This window comes from Squalius cephalus, assembly GCF_949319135.1.
Source record: "Squalius cephalus genome assembly, chromosome: 23".
Taxonomy (NCBI): Eukaryota; Metazoa; Chordata; class Actinopteri; order Cypriniformes; family Leuciscidae; genus Squalius; species Squalius cephalus.
Window position 1 is genome coordinate 26,220,033 of NC_137144.1, and position 17,267 is coordinate 26,237,299.

The 17,267-nt window shown below is 36.5% G+C and overlaps 2 protein-coding genes across 3 annotated transcripts in view; one reads left to right on the forward strand and one right to left on the reverse strand.

Moving 5' to 3' along the window:
- Positions 1 to 1,452: 1,452 nt before the first annotated feature.
- On the reverse strand, positions 1,453 to 14,149 carry mrps35 (mitochondrial ribosomal protein S35). Its single transcript, XM_079858965.1, has 8 exons — positions 13,880 to 14,149; positions 13,521 to 13,567; positions 13,244 to 13,411; positions 11,879 to 11,939; positions 11,610 to 11,749; positions 7,402 to 7,511; positions 7,238 to 7,307; positions 1,453 to 1,805 (listed from the first exon to the last, which is right to left on the reverse strand). The coding sequence occupies exons 1-8, from the start codon at positions 14,079 to 14,081 to the stop codon at positions 1,530 to 1,532; spliced, it is 1,074 nt and encodes a 357-aa protein (XP_079715091.1). The 5' UTR covers positions 14,082 to 14,149; the 3' UTR covers positions 1,453 to 1,529.
- Positions 14,150 to 14,264: 115 nt separating this feature from the next.
- kcnq1.2 (potassium voltage-gated channel, KQT-like subfamily, member 1.2) overlaps positions 14,265 to 17,267 on the forward strand; it is a 157,701-nt gene continuing 154,698 nt past the window's right edge. For both annotated transcript variants that reach the window (XM_079858946.1, XM_079858945.1), the window contains exon 1: positions 14,265 to 14,761. The gene's annotated coding sequence lies outside the window, so the exon portion shown is untranslated. The remainder of the gene's footprint in view (positions 14,762 to 17,267) is intronic.

Consider the following 17,267-nt stretch of genomic DNA (forward strand, 5'->3'; position numbering starts at 1 on the left):
AAATAATAAATCAACTCCACAGCTGATTCCAAGTGATCAAGGGCTTAGGATGTTCCAGTTCAGACCATTGCAGTTTCCGCCAGTAGTGGGCACTCGCAATGACGTACATCCGAGTGAACGAGACGAAGGGAAGTTAGCGAGTGAAGGGCATGACAATTTTGGACTGGAACGCAGCACAGTAGATCTCTGAGCTGAGTGAGTGAGTGGAGGCGGGGCTCATTTGCATATTCATAGAACCGCGTATACTAAATGAGGCAAGGGTGTCGAGTTACATTCAAGATATTTTAAGGCATGAAGAAATTTTTTCACAAAAAAAAAAAAAAATGTTTAAATATGTCATTTTGGTGATCAAACATGAGTTTTACGGGATATAATTATTGACTACAGGGGGACTTTAAGAGATTAACTGATAATGGGTGTCTCGATGGTACAGTAAAAGTAGCTGCATGAACTACTTTTGTCATACATTCCTACTTCCCAAGTCTATTGATGTCAGAGAGATTAGGACTCATGCAGGACACCAGGTTTATTCTTGCTTATTTATTCTGATAATATTATTAAAGCCAAAATTATATTTAGCGACCCTTTCATTGACAACCATATTAACATTCACCACGCTATCTAGATATAGTATATAGATATATATCTAGATATAGATATAAAATCTAGTGGAATTTATGTCAAAACACAGCATCAAATACAACATACAATACGCTTCAAATAATTATGTAAGGGTTAATGCCCGACGAGGTGTCCATTATCAGGTTTTAATGGACGACGGCGAGGCGTGAAGTCCATTAAAACCTGATAATGGACACCTCGAAGGGCATTAACCCACTTATACCATGGTCACTTGCCAAATAACACATTTTTAAAACATTAGTTTATATTTTAATTAGTTTTACAATCGAAATCTAAAGTTACAAGTTACAAACAATAACTTGGTTTCCTTGGTTACGCCTGACGGTTTATTTAGGTGTCCATTATCACTTTTTAACGGACACCCTGCAGCCAATCAGAATCGAGTATTCACCCAGACCATGGTATAATTATACTTAAACAACGTAGCTGTTGTGGAAAAAGCTAATAAAGAACAGCAGCAATCGTTCTCCCATCAGCCATGGTTAAAGTTTATGGCCCGCCCAACTCGGGAACTTGGGTATCAAAATGATCCTCGAGTTTCCCAGTGGTAAATATGACTTGAGAAGGCGTTCATGTCCAATTTTTAACTAGGACACTCGTATTTACGATAACAAGTAAATGCAAGACGGAAGCTCGGATTCTCTGCCGTTGTGTGTTTCATGGAAGAAAGAAAATAAATTAAAAACACAAAAGCAGAAATTGTTTAAAAAAGGCAACTTACATATTGCTGTCATGTATTCATTTATTTTTCATGAATATCACAGAATTTTGCATATAATTTGAAAACAATAATGCATGGCTCACTCACTGTTGAAAAAAAGTCACTTTACTGATTTTTGTAACATTTAATATGAAATTGTACACAATAACGGAGCTCACAATGTTCCTCAGATATTAAGGAGCTTCTTCACAGCCTCTTTATACTTCCGTAGATTTTCCTCAGTCTCTCCCTCGTTCTTCAGCTCGACCATCGCGTCTCTGTACTCCTGTACGGTGGTCTGTCCCAGTAGCTCCTCCCTGGTTCCCCCCTCCACCTCATCCCTCGCTCCAAGCCGTCGCATGCGCACCAGAGTTTCCAGAACGTTCTTTTGGGATGGACTGTCTTCCCAATCGTACTCCTCCATATCTGCACGTGTCTTTTCCTGCTCCCATGCCTCGGTTTTCTGTAAAACACAGTGACGTGACAAAGACAGTTTTGATTCAATGATTTAACTGATGTTTGACTGATTGGGTGGAGGATAAAAGATGGAAAATGTTTGGTGAGCACTTTTAGATGTGTGAACCAAATGCAATAGTGAAAATAATGAGATATTACGATTTTTGCTCGTCAATTTGTCCCCACTCCCCCCAATATGGCAAAGAAAAAAAAATAGTTTACAGATTTTTTTTAAATATTTCAAAATATACAAAAAATGGGCAAACCTATATTGATATATAGATGAATACATAAATATATTTTAAAATACATTTTTAGTTACTTATTCCTCCCTTCATATACATACATATATATATTAAATAAATATCTATACATTTATATATTTATAAATGTTTCAATACATACATTTTGTATATATAGATTTTTATATATTGAAATATTTTTTAGATTGTTTTTTTCTTGCACATTTAGAAATATTTTAGCATTTGAAGGTTTAAACTTTATTTTAAAGTGTAAAAATATATATCCTCATTTACTGTGTACAACGTATATTTAGCATATTTTTTAAATATAATTTGGCCAGAATTTGTATTTTTTTTTGTCATATGCTTTTTCTAAGTGTCTGAAGTCTATAAGGTAAAGAAAATGTTAAATAAGTATATTTATGTTGAACACAAGCTAATATGAATATTGTAACTGCAGTTTAATTTTGACTCGTATACTTCAGAAAGGAAAATGATCAGAATTTCATTGATGGATGAGATGCAAGTTGAAATGGCAGAAACACTTAAACTGGGAAAGGTGAAAGTATTGAAGCACTGAAAAAATGAAGACACTTCACCTTTAAGCAAGAATGGTGGCGTTTTGCGTCGGCCGAGGAATTCTGGCACGATAAAAATGCCAAGCTGATTTGGAAACGATGGTAGGAAATGTAACGAGCACGGCTACTTAAACTCAATGAACAGCTCTGATTACCAGTGCAAACATTAAGGGACGCCGCTGAACATTCGCTTAACCGTTTGCAGCGAACTTTTAAAGACCGCTTGTGTTGTGTTTGATAAGAATCCTCAGAGTCCCCTCTTTGCCTGAGACTAAATTTTCCCAATACTTCCCATCCTCGATGACAAAAGCGTCTTTGTGTGTATGAAGGCCTGTGCATGCCACGGGGCAGATAACCCTCTCGCCGGTGCAGGTGCTCTAGACTAATGACTATCAATACGAATCCCTCGTCATTCCCCATTCCTTTCCCTCAATCACCCGGCCGCAGGGCACTACTTAGGGAGGGACTGATGGATTAGGTGGTTTCTATAGAGATGAAGGTGGTTTGGCCAGATCTTGAGGATTTGATTAGACCTGTTGACCCAAATGATTCAATTTAGCTGAAGAGGCAAATCAAATGCAAGGCGACTAATTGATGAGATTGGCCTTTCACTCGGGAGAATGGGAGTATAATTGAGGACCTGACTGAAGACATGGAGACGCTCGCTGGGTGTAAGCTAAGCTGGTCGTTTAACCGCTCTGCTGCACGCTGGAAGAAAAATCAGGGCTCTTGCCGAGATCTTTTGTGCCACCAAACACCAAAATCAAGTGTCAAAATCAAAATAGAGGTCATCTTAACTTGACCCCTGAAACCACTTCTGTTTTTCAGTTGAGAAACTTTCATCATCCAATCAATTCCTGATCATTTTTTAAATACATATACATTTATATATGTATATATGCATATATATGTATATTTGTGTATATATATATATATGTGTGTGTGTATGTAGTGTATATAACAGTTAATCTTATATAAATGTATAAAACATACAGATGTTTTAATACATATGCATATATAAATATATAATTATTCATATGTATATATATATATATATATATATATATATATACATTACACATATTTTGTATATATTATATATTTTGATAAGTTCTATAACTAACTTTTTTCCTCATTTAGTTTTTTCAATATTTTTTTGTATATCTTCAATATAAATATATTTATATAGTTCAAAATGCATAACCCAAAATTTATATTAATTATAGAAGTATATTTTCTTCCACATTCTGTAATATATTTTAGCTTTTAAATGAATTATTTAACATTTTAAAAAATATATTTTCTTAATCTGCATAGTCTACAACATATATTTAGCACATTTCAGCCAGAAATAGAAAAATGTCTGAAAATATAAGTTTAAAAATACATTTACATAATATATTTAGATACTAATATTTCCTCAAAATATTTTTAAGACTGTAAACAAACTTAATTATTTGCACAATTTGTAATTTATTTGATCATTTGAAGGTTTCAATGAAACATATATTCAATCTGAGAAATATACATTTCATTAAGCCGATTTGTATTATTAAAATGCATCATTTTTCGCTGTATAAGCCGTCCTACATTCACACTGCAAAAGTAAAATGGCTTGCGAATCCCATTTTGTGGATTTATGATGCATTAAAAACCAAATTAAATGGAAAAAGGGTTTATATTTAACCTCTCAAAATACATCCATGCCACATTTGTTCCAAAACCTCTTCCAGTCAGTGTGAACACAGTTTGAATGGATTATCCTGTAGCCGTATTGGCAGCTAAATCAGGTCTTGGAGATACAATCACCCTGATGGTCTGAAACAACGGTCCGCTTTGTGTCGTATCGTCCCCCCCCGTTCCCACCCAGCGTCACTCTACCCCGTCCTGCCTAATCTGAGCCGCTACTGTGCTAGCCATTGTGCTAGCGAAAGGCCAGCGGACACCGTTACACTTCCCAACCAGGATGGCAAACAAAGCTCAACCGTGGCTCTCCGCCAGTCTTAGTGAATCTAAGAACATAGTTACACAATACCAAGGCCAGCGAGTCTCTAGTGAGAAGAGCATGATGGGAAAATGCACACTTCTTGCTCATTTGTTGTTGACCTTGTGTGAATCTCAAAGGTCACGTTCTTTACTCCTGGAAGAGCGTCGGCGGCCCGGGTTTATGTCAGACGGACAGACAGCGAGAAGATCATCTGCGTAAGAAGCCTTCAGTTTGCCGACTCTGAGAAGTTCAAGTGTATAAATTACACCGTTCTTGTCCTTAATCTGTGTTTTATCAAAAAAGCGCCTGCTAATTCATCCTCTGTTGTGCTAATGAGGTGAATCATGCGATACTCAGAGGTTACTAATCGCTTTTTTCAAGTCTCACTTAGTTCACAAAAGAAACTGTCGCATTACATCTGCCGTCAATTAAACAGCAGCTTGCTTTGATCGTGAGCTCTGTGTAAGCGGAGACGGTTCTTACACACGCAGATGTGACGTGAATTATTGATTACGTGTTTCATCGGGCTGTAATGAGAATCTTATGAGGTGCCGCCAACAGCCAATCAGACGCCTCCATTCAGCGACCGTTTCCACTCTCAGGTTGCTCATTGGGCGAGACAGCTGTCAATCATCAAATCAGCTGGAAAATCAGGTGGATAACCATGACACTCACTGAGTATTTGTCTTCAATACTCTGACTGTGTCTGAAATCACCCTCATATTCTTAAATAGGGCACTATTTGAGGGGACAGCCATTTGTAGTGGTGTCCGAAACCAGAGTGGACGTTTTTGAGTGCACTCATTCAATCCCACAATGCAACGCAACAACGAGTGTACAACCGATGCACGCTCAATGGCTAGAGTATACTCATAATGCACTGTGAGGGTCATGCCGAATGAATTCCCATGGAATCATCCATCCATCCATTCATTTTTTAAAACTGCTGGTCCAATGTGGCTACAGCGTAATATCATACAGGTATAATTCCTTTTTAATTGATTATTAAATTGTAGTAATGTACGGAATAGCGAAGGAGGGTATAGGCGGCGATTTTGAACACAGCCAAAGTATTTTGGATTAAGCTCAAGGTAAGAATTTAAACAAAAAATTAAAAATAAATTACTTTTTTTGTAGTTTCCACACCAAATGAAAAACAGGTTCAGATATTTTTTTATATATATAAATATAAAAAAAAATAAAAAAATAAAAAAAGGGCCAAAAATATAATGCTAATGTACAAAAATCAGTTTGTTACTCATATTTCCTCATCTTTGGCAATTTAATTTATTAAACTAAATATAGTTATATTGTTCAAAAATGTTGCATGTACCCAAGATGTATTTAAAAATGTCAAATGTGTGTGTGCATATATGTATATATTATATATACACAAACATACTGTATAATATATATATTAAAAAAGATACATACTAATATATATATATATATATATATATATATATATATATAAATATATATATTAAAAAAGATACATACTAATATATATATATATATATATATATATATATATATATATATATGTAGTATGTATCTTTTTTTTTTTTTTAAATATATATATATATATATATATATATATATATATATATATATATATATATATATATATATATATATATATGTAGGGTAGCATATATTTTAAATATTTAAATATATACATATTTATTATTATTTTTTATTTATTTCTGGCCAAAGATATTTCAAATATATGCCACACTACATTTTGGAAATTTCTAGAAAAATCAAAAACATCAGAGTTGAGTAGAATTAGGAAAACATTTCCATTTCCACCTTTTCAAGCTTGAAAAATCAGAAGATTAAACCTCCAGGTTTTCATGCTAATTTCAATCTAAAGGCAGGGAATGTAAAAACACAAAGTGCGCCGTCACTGTTGCGGACACCCAACCTCTGTTCCTGTCTTTATTCCTGCCCCCCTCATCCTATCGTTTCATGTCGGCCCTCGGGGGGGGGCCTCGGCCACTGAAAACCACCCCGGGCCCCCACTGAAACTTTCATAAGAGGCACAATAGAGATGTGAAATATTCATGTGTTGAATGAGGACTGAAAACAGATCAACCTCCACCAGAGAGAAGCTGATAACAAACCAATCAATGTACTGATAATGATCAGAAGTGATTAGTGGCAAGCATTGTTATCATTACAGCTCATGCTTAAAGGCGCAGTTCACCCAAAAATTTAATTTTGCAATCATTTACTATTCCAAACAAGTAAATTATGTCAATGATGACCAATGATAACAATCTTTAAAAAAAAATCTATTGTTGACCGATATTGATATTAATACAGATATATCACGTATCACATCTTAAGATGAATCGCATAAAGAAATGTGATATTTCACTTCAACTATCTACATAGTGTTAAATAGGCTTAATTTTCTTTATGCAAAATGTTTTATTTTCCTTTGAAATATGAACTAGACATTTCTCGACAGTTTTCTTGAGGTTCACCCTATAGCATTTAAACTTGTCCTGCCCAAATGTGACCGGATATGACCTTAAACAGACTGGTACACGACAGCTAGTAAAGCACAGATGCTTCTCACTTCAGCTCGAAGCATCTGAACCAGTGTGGAGGACTGCAGACTCACCCAGGACTCGTGGTAAAGCACAGTGAGGAGGTACATGGCGTAATCATAATTCTGCGTTCTCAGCGGGCAACTGAAAACATGCATGAAGAAGATGCATTTTAAAGATAATCTGTGATTGGGAAACGAGGAAAACACAACACAGAATATATCTCCATATCACCAACCTGTCTGCGGTGATGGTGAGCGTGTCGGTGTCTTTACAGTAACGCTCATCGAGGAGCTTGATCATCTTCTTTCTGGCGTGATCATCCAGATTTAGGCTGGAGAGCTTCACCTGTAAAGGATAAAAACAGTGTTTGATTAGCTAAAGATGCATTATAATTGAGAACACATGAGGGATAATGTACAGTCAGATGATCGTTATCTCAAAATAAACCCTGAAAACGATCCCGCTACATATATATATATATATATATATATATATATATATACACTCACCTAAAGGATTATTAGGAACACCATACTAATACTGTGTTTGACCCCCTTTCGCCTTCAGAACTGCCTTAATTCTACGTGGCATTGATTCAACAAGGTGCTGAAAGCATTCTTTAGAAATGTTGGCCCATATTGATAGGATAGCATCTTGCAGTTGATGGAGATTTGTGGGATGCACATCCAGGGCACGAAGCTCCCGTTCCACCACATCCCAAAGATGCTCTATTGGGTTGAGATCTGGTGACTGTGGGGGCCATTTTAGTACAGTGAACTCATTGTCATGTTCAAGAAACCAATTTGAAATGATTCGAGCTTTGTGACATGGTGCATTATCCTGCTGGAAGTAGCCATCAGAGGATGGGTACATGGTGGTCATAAAGGGATGGACATGGTCAGAAACAATGCTCAGGTAGGCCGTGGCATTTAAACGATGCCCAATTGGCACTAAGGGGCCTAAAGTGTGCCAAGAAAACATCCCCCACACCATTACACCACCACCACCAGCCTGCACAGTGGTAACAAGGCATGATGGATCCATGTTCTCATTCTGTTTACGCCAAATTCTGACTCTACCATCTGAATGTCTCAACAGAAATCGAGACTCATCAGACCAGGCAACATTTTTCCAGTCTTCAACTGTCCAATTTTGGTGAGCTCGTGCAAATTGTAGCCTCTTTTTCCTATTTGTAGTGGAGATGAGTGGTACCCGGTGGGGTCTTCTGCTGTTGTAGCCCATCCGCCTCAAGGTTGTGCGTGTTGTGGCTTCACAAATGCTTTGCTGCATACCTCGGTTGTAACGAGTGGTTATTTCAGTCAAAGTTGCTCTTCTATCAGCTTGAATCAGTCGGCCCATTCTCCTCTGACCTCTAGCATCAACAAGGCATTTTCGCCCACAGGACTGCTGCATATGGGATGTTTTTCCCTTTTCACACCATTCTTTGTAAACCCTAGAAATGGTTGTGTGTGAAAATCCCAGTAACTGAGCAGATTGTGAAATACTCAGACCGGCCCGTCTGGCACCAACAACCATGCCACGCTCAAAATTGCTTAAATCACCTTTCTTTCCCATTCTGACATTCAGTTTGGAGTTCAGGAGATTGTCTTGACCAGGACCACACCCCTAAATGCATTGAAGCAACTGCCATGTGATTGGTTGATTAGATAATTGCATTAATGAGAAATTGAACAGGTGTTCCTAATAAACCTTTAGGTGAGTGTATATATATATATATGGACAGTTTTGAGAGAGATATGAATCTAGCACAGTTGTGTTGGAAAGTTTCATCTAAGTTCATCGAAGGACGACGTCCACGAATCACTTAATCTAAATCTTCATCATTTCTCCAGCAATCATTTTCCCTTCAATTGCACTTGGCCTTCCTCCAGTCAGCCGAACTAAACTAAATCTACTAAATCTTATTCTTCCAAACAACAAACACTCAAAGGCACAACTCTGCCTTTTAAATCCCGCTCCGGATCGGCCAATGGGATCAAACACAACAGCGGTGATGTCACTAAGCTCTCTCCAACTAATGAACAAAAGCGCACAATGCAATATCACTGTATTTATCTGGGGTTTTCCAAGGAAGCACGGGGGGTGGGGGGGGACCTTCTCCCACCCGGATACTCATCCCGTATATATGCCCTTTGATCCCCTTCACTTCTAGCTCTAATCCAACAGGATTAGCGTCAGATGGCGATTCCAGCACTGCAGTCATAATCTAATGGTTTTCCAGGCAGATGGTGAGAGATTTGATATAAATAACATTTCAGATTATAAATAGGTTAAAAAAAATCAATGAGGTTTTGCTGAGGCCACCAAGCATGTCTTTAAGTAACATGGTGTTTCATGAACCGGGTACATTTGTTTACTGATAACAGTCCCAGTGTTGTTTACTCAAGCAAAAATGAGTTATTAATTATCCAGGAGTATTTATGATCATTTAATTCTCCAGAACGTGTAAATACTGAGCGCATAATCATAACTAATCCTGCCAAGAGGAGACATACTGTATGGACAGAAAAACAGTTTGCTTAATTAAAGGTAGTCTTGTGTAGACAGACTTTTGATTATCAGTAAACGACCACCAGAGACCATGTGACCGACATGTAATGACCAACCATGGTTTGCTTTGTTTTGACATGCAGTTTATTCTACATAGGCACCTTGGGAAAAACAGAAAACACCCACGAAATTAGAGAAAAGGTGTAGAATATCTGAGATCCATCCAAACAGATTACACAGAAAGAAAACAATATACATCTCAACTTTCTTGCTTCTAACAAAATACTCACGTTTGAAGCCATAAACCTGGCAAATCCAAGAGTTCGTGATAAGCAATAGAGTTCAACAGTTCAAATGCCATCCATTTTCTCCATAGGGAAATTATTTATTACGATAACTTTGAAGACAACCTTAAATCAATGGCATTTTCTTCCACTGAAGCTGTCAGCCTGCATTATTTCAACTTAGTTTTAAAATAAGCGTTTAACAGTGGATTTCATCGTGAAAAACTACATTACCCATGATGCAGTACAGAAAATTCCACCAATCAGACAAGCTAAATGCGGCACAAGATCTCGTTAGCTTCGCCCATATATATGCATATTTTGCATTCAACTTAAAATGTACTGTATCAACATTTATGTGAATAAATGAGTGGTTTAATTTGATTATGCTGTTCGCAATGCTTCATGGGATTGTAGTTCTTTCCCTCACTAAATCCGTTAAGTACAATCTTGTACCTTTTGTCTGATTTTCAAAAAAGTCTTTGCTTTAAATCAAAGTTTGCGATGTTATTCTTCTCAGTGCAGCTGACTGTCTTGGTTCATGGCTTATAATGCTTTAACAAAGACATTTTGAAATGCCTATGGGAAAAATTAAAGGGTAACTCTCGCCAAAATGCGTTTTTGTTAATCTACCCGAGTCAAACTTTCGTTTAAAAGCATAATTAGAATGGAAACAGCACTTTTAAGTTTGACCGTATTTTAGTTTTCGGTCAAAATGCCTTGTGAATGGGAGTGCTTGGGGCACTTCTGTGATAGCATCAAAAATCGCTATTTTTAAAACACTAAGAAGGCTCGACACAACATAAAACTGTGCTGGAAGTATCACCAGGGGCTCTACACATGAACTCCAGCATTGACAACAGTGTTTGTGTACACAAAGTTTACTAAAAAGAAAGATTTTAAACAACTCACTGTGGCTGTTGTTGTTTCCGTCCGCCGGCATTTGTCAGTCAAAAATAGTCGATCTCCGAATGCAACATAACAGGGAGGAGAGTAAAGATGGAAAGCTCCTAAAGCTTAGTTCCATATAAATTCACGGATAATTTGTTGTTTTGTCGTTAGTGAAAATCAATATTGACCTTGTATTTGAAAAAGGATCCTCATATAAGAAGCAATACTAAAATTCAGAGTCAGTTCATTCACATTCGGAGATCGACTATTTTTGACTGACAAAATGGCGGCGGACACATCTACCGTGAGTTGATCAAAATCTTTCTTTTTAGTAAACTCTGTGTTCACAAACACTGTTGTCAATGCTGGAGTTCATGTGTAGAGCCCCTGGTGATACTTCGAGCAAAGTTTCATGTTGTGTCGAGCCTTCTTAGTGTGTTAAAAATAGCCATTTTTTATGTTATCATAGAAGTGTCCCATTCACTCCCATTCAAAAGGCATTTTGACCGAAAAGGAAAATACGGTCAAACTTAAAAGTGGCGTTTCCATTGTAATTATGCTTTTAAACGAAAGTTTGCCTTGGGTAGATTAACAAAGAGAGCCTAGGTTGCATTTTGGCGAGAGTTAGCCTTTAATGAAAAATAAATAAATAAAACTTTCAGAACCAGCGCCACTGAAAAAGTTTCAATCCAACAAGCCATATTCATCATGATTTGGAAAATATTCATAAAAGATCTAGAATTGAATAAAAGTTCACCTTCAGTGTCACTATCCGTGCGTCTGGGTTTCGCAGCGACTGTCCAGCGGATACAAATTCCTTATTCTGCACCTGGATTGGGAAGTGCTCCATGCATTTCTCATCAGAGTCCAGGGCAGACGGCCACTCCGTACAGAACGCTGGACAAATTAAACAGGGAAAACCTTTACAAATCTTTCTTTCATTTAGCCACAGCATTACATGTGCTCATCAACCGCTGTCCAATATTTATCACTGCAACATTCACAATTATAACACCAAACACTCACGCTTCAGGGCCTCACAGTGCTTCTTAATGGCAACCGGGGTTAAGTGTAAAAAGTTTGGAATCTGAAAGACATTAGAGCATGTGATTAAAAAAGTGCTGTATTACAAGTGGTCAAAGGAAAATCCACATCTTCACCCTTTATTTTAAATGTTTTATTCGTGAAAGCGCAATGAGACGTGCCAAACAGAATTTTTGGCCAGGCTGTCATACACAGAAATTATGAATGAACACATGTAAAAACAAGAGAGAACCAATGAAAAAATAATAACTGATTATGTTGTTGTCAATAGGCACGTTTCCATTACAGATTTGCGCAAAACTTTTGCGATTTTTTTCTAAATGTCGACAAAAAACTATTGCAAAATGACGGCGTTTCCGTTAACCAATGTTATGCACCTAAAACTTCATTTTTCCTCTCGCGATAAGTAAATCATGGCAACGGACATTGGTAGGTTTATGTACTATATCCCAGCCACTGCACTGGCCAGTATTATTAATCAAAGGAGATGTATGTGTGTTTTCCAAGCATTAATGATAAGGAAAGACCCTTATACTTGAGAGCGGCACATATGAGGTGTTTCTCACTCATTTCTGCATCGAGGTCTTGATTGTGGCATTTATTTGAGGTTTAGAATCCAATTATATTGTCTTGAATTTAATAATAAATAAAGAACTGTGTCCAAACACACCGCGTCATCTACGTCAGGTGACTGTAAATGCGCAAAAACTGTTTCCATTGCAGTTTTGCGAAATATTTCTTTTTCGAATTGCCTGAAATACCTCCTCATGCGAGCGCAAAAACTATTTTGCGATAAATGGGAGTTTTAGCGAAAATTACGTGTTTCCATTGAGCGTATTTTCAATTCACAATTTCAATTTGCGCAATTTGAAGGGTAATGGAAACGTGGCTAATGTATGTACTTTTGTTTTTTTCTAAGTTTTTTTTTTTTTTTTGCATAGTAAAATAAAACCATTTTTGCCAAACAATTTTGTCAGATAAATACCTTAACCAAGTTTAATGTTTTGTTCTTCCCTCATATTTAAAAAATAAAATAAAAAATATAAAAAATATTGTCCTCATATTTTGATGGTTTAATTGAATTTGTAGGGTCATAAAAAAACAAATAACGTGCTCCGGACGTCACTTTTGACCAGTACAGGCACTAAAAATACCTGAAAAGTCATTACAGGTCCAGTTAGCATCAGTTCACAATAAGGTTTCGAAAATTACAAATAATTTTCTGTTTAAGACAGGTTTTCATGATGCAGCTCAGAAATGCTTTCACATGACAGATTCATTCTGCTCAAAAAGCTTATTTTACAGGTTGAATCGAGACGTTTTAAGTCTTCTTATAAACTTGATCACCTTTATCAGTTCCAGGTTGCCCTTCTTGGCAGGCGGGACGCCTCTCTTCACGGGATATCCCATCCGCACCGGCAGGGGAACGGCGGACGGTCTGAATGAGGCGGCAGTGGGGTAAACCGCCGTCCAGTCCTGATCCTCGGCCATCCGCTCCGTCCTGGGCTCTCCAGCCTGTGTTTCATCATCAATAACATTATTATTATTCTGCTTTGCTGAATCATAGACCAGAACGCAAACAAACTGTATTACGGTTGTGTTGAGGCAAAGTGTAATAGTCCACCTGTCTCTTTGACCTCCACTGACCCCGACCACCTCGACCTGCAGGTTCTGCAATCACACATTCAATGAGGTGTGCATTCAAACATTAACCTCATCCAAAAACACAGCAAGCAATACTAGATGTGGTCATATTAGGTTATAAAAAACCATTTACATAGATACAACATGTCAGACCAATAATTAAGCAATTAAAGCAATTGTGATGGTACAAAGACAGTACCACGGTACTTTAATAAATACTAGGTGCTGAATATATATATATATATATATATATATATATATATATACACTAACATCAATATTATTGTAACTCTCCTTAATACTGTAAATAGATTAAATAACAGATCATGCTATCTTTACCTCTTTCTGTGGCCACGGCGCTTGTTGAGAGGACAGAGGAGATTGACATCCCCCTGCTTAATGAAATTAAACTATATATTCCATTAATATTACAGTTTATTTTGCATAAGGAGGACAGCGCAGGGTGAGTGATGGACGCAGCCATGATGGGAAGACCTGCGGCGTGACTACGGCGGCTCGGAGGAACGTACATAACGTACATTTAGCGAAGCTAAAAAGATCTGAGAGACAAACATGAGAGTGTTTGTGTGCACATTGATATTCAATCAGTTTCGAAACAACAGACAAAAAACGATCTGCTTTTAATTCAGAACCAGGTTTATGTGTAACTTTGAGGGACTAGAAACTAATTGGAAAGACAAAAGAGCGAGTAACACTGAAACATATCAAATGAAACGCATTTTTTTTTTGCGTTTAAAACAACTACGGAGGTCTTGAGAAGCGTTTTTAACTGACTCGATTTTTAAAACTATTTTTAAACTGAATCGAGCGTGGCGAATGGCGTCTAAAAATATTTTGTTTGTTTGTTTAAAAATCGAGTCAGTGAAGCAAGTGTGTAAAGAGAATAATGTGGTATATTCCTCTTTGGATGTGTCAGTGAGGGCAGTGCAGAAAACGTTTATGTTTCTAGATATTTATGATGACATATTTTAAAAGTGTAATCTGTGAACCCCTGCTTGACAGAAGCCGATGAGGCGCGCGGCCGTCAGGTGTGCGCGCTCTCTCATCATGCATATCTCCACATGTGTTTCACTCACAGTATCACAGACAGATAAACACAACTGAAGCACATTTATCTCCTCGTCATCACCGCGATTAAAGCGTCACTTCAGATGATGACGAAGAGCTGCACGAGAGACATCAGGAGCCCTGCTTGAGGAGGTATTGTTGATATAAAAGTTAATTTCCTTTATTTTAGCTTTTAAAGTTATGTTGTCCATTGTTGACGAATTGAAAATATTTCTTTTAAGCTTGATGTGTGTATATGATTTATGATATTTCACAGTTAAAATACGCGTGCGTTGTGTAGTGTCTATAGATATGAAAATAAAAAGGCTATATATTCTAAGACAATGTGCATCGATTTGAATATAAATAGGCCAAGAATGAAAAAAAAAAACATTTATTCACAAATAAAATAGTCTATCTCTGTTTTAAAATGAACATAAAGAAACACAATTTCTGAGTACGAAATATGCATAAAAATGTATGATGTTCATACCTTTGTCATTTTTACAATATAATCAATATTTTTCGCATATTTTAACTGCATATATATATATATATATATATATATATATATGTGTATATATACACACACACTCACACACATATTTACAAACTTTTATTTGCAGTTAATCGTAGTGCTGTCAAATCGATTAATTGCGAATATGTATATATATATATATGCATGCATGCAAAATAATTTATAGATATAGTATGTGTGTGTATATATATATATATATATATATATATATATATATATATATATATATATATATAGTAGTGCTGTCAAAACAATTGATTGATTTAAAAGTTTGTTTTAAAAGTTTTGTAGATCATAAAAGTTTGTAAATATGTGTGTATATGTGTTTTAGATGCGATTAATCGATTTGACAGAATATATATATATATATGATCATATAAATTTGACTACATAAATTACAAGAAATTTGTAAGAAATTATTATAAGAAGTAATTTGACAGGTTTCATTCATTTGCTGCATTTGTGTTTGCTGCAGAAATGAATGAGTGTGTGTGAGTGTGTTTATCTCTCTGTCCAGTAAATCCTCTCGACACGCTCTGACTGTGAGTGGTTTCTGTCTCTTGACATTGTGAGCTTAAAGCGGTCATCTGAAACTATAGCTGCCGGCGCAGTGTTCACGGGTCTGTCAGCGGCTGACAGTCGTGCACAGAGGATGGCAGGGTCCTGTTTCCATGTGTCTCCTCTCACAAAGCTTTTTCCAGTGGCTTTGTGTGTCCATCCGCTGGTCATCATCTTATGATAGAGATCTCATTATGAGGGTGTTTTACTGCTCTTCCTCGCTGCTCCGTGAGGAAGACTTCAGTGAAATCACAGTCAGGCTGAAGATGACACTCATTCAGCACATTCGCTCTGTCTGAGGGAAAACAAGTGTTACTGCTCCGTTTTGCGAGGCGTTTTAGCCAATATCTCAGGTTGGATGGTCTGTTTCAGTGCAGTCAAAGTCAAACTTGTATTGCTGGTGCCACTGTTAAACAGTGAGACGATAACAGTGGGAGCTCCCTTCAATTCATCAGTGTGAATTGGGATTAAATAACTGGATGTTGAGCTGAGAAGTTCTGGAATTTTTGTGACAGTACGTACATAACTATATAATTAATTTAGACTAAATAGAATTGTTTATTCTCTGAGATATGTAGAATACATTTTTCTCAACTGATTAGACATATTTCTGTAAACATATTAGACATATTTCTGTTAGTGCAATAGCAATAGCCAAATTTGTCAATTGTCAAATGTCAATTTATTGATTATATTTTGATGTTTCACTCCATCTTTGAGGAACTTTGTTGAATGCATTGTTGTTCCAGCATGGGCCATAAGATGAAAGAATTTTAATTAATATTTTAACTGCATATGCAGTTATTTGATCAAAAATACATAGTTTTCTATGTGAATATATGTTAAAGTGTCATTTATTCCTGTGATCAAAGCTGAATGTTCAGCATCATTACTCCAGTCTTCAGTGTCACATGATCCTCCAGAAGTCATTCTATGATGATGATTTGATACTCAAACGTTTATTATTATCAGTCGTGCTGCTTCACATTTTTGTGAAAAAAATGATCATTTGTTTCAGGATTCTTTGATGAATAGAACATTCAAAAGAACAGCATTCTTTTATAACGTTATAAATGTCTTTACTGTCATTATTGATCAATTTAATGCATCCTTGCTGAATAAAAGTATTAATTTATATCTTTTTGTAAAGGAAATGAATACTTTTATTCAGCAAGGATGCATTAATATATATGTGTTCAACACTATACAGCCAAAAATGGTTCTGGAAAAAACGTTGGGTTCTTTACTGAATCCAAGAAACATTGAATATTTGAAGATTTCTGAAGTGTGTGACTTTCTGGTACTTTGGTCTCATGGTGTCTGTCAGTGGATGATAATGGATGTGTCTGGTGATCTTCAGCTCATCCTCATGCAATATTAACCCGTCTGAGATCGTCTAAGCTGCTCTTAATTTAAACCCGCAGACTTGGAGTGACTCATGTGACTTCCCAACAACCGGTGCTCAATCAAACACAACCAAACACACAAGATCTCCGAGCAACGAAGACTGTAAACAATCTTGAAATGTGACATTTCTTTAAAGTCCCACTGTGGTGAAAACCA

Excerpts from the sequence above, each read along its gene's own strand:
- mrps35 (XM_079858965.1), bottom strand. The coding sequence starts at position 14,081 with ATGTACGTTATGTACGTTCCTCCGAGCCGCCGTAGTCACGCCGCAGGT. Across the intron at positions 7,308-7,401 it reads CTCACCATCACCGCAGACAG|TTGCCCGCTGAGAACGCAGA; the intron begins GTTGGTGATATG and ends GCATGTTTTCAG. Across the intron at positions 1,806-7,237 it reads TGCTTTACCACGAGTCCTGG|AAAACCGAGGCATGGGAGCA; the intron begins GTGAGTCTGCAG and ends TGTGTTTTACAG.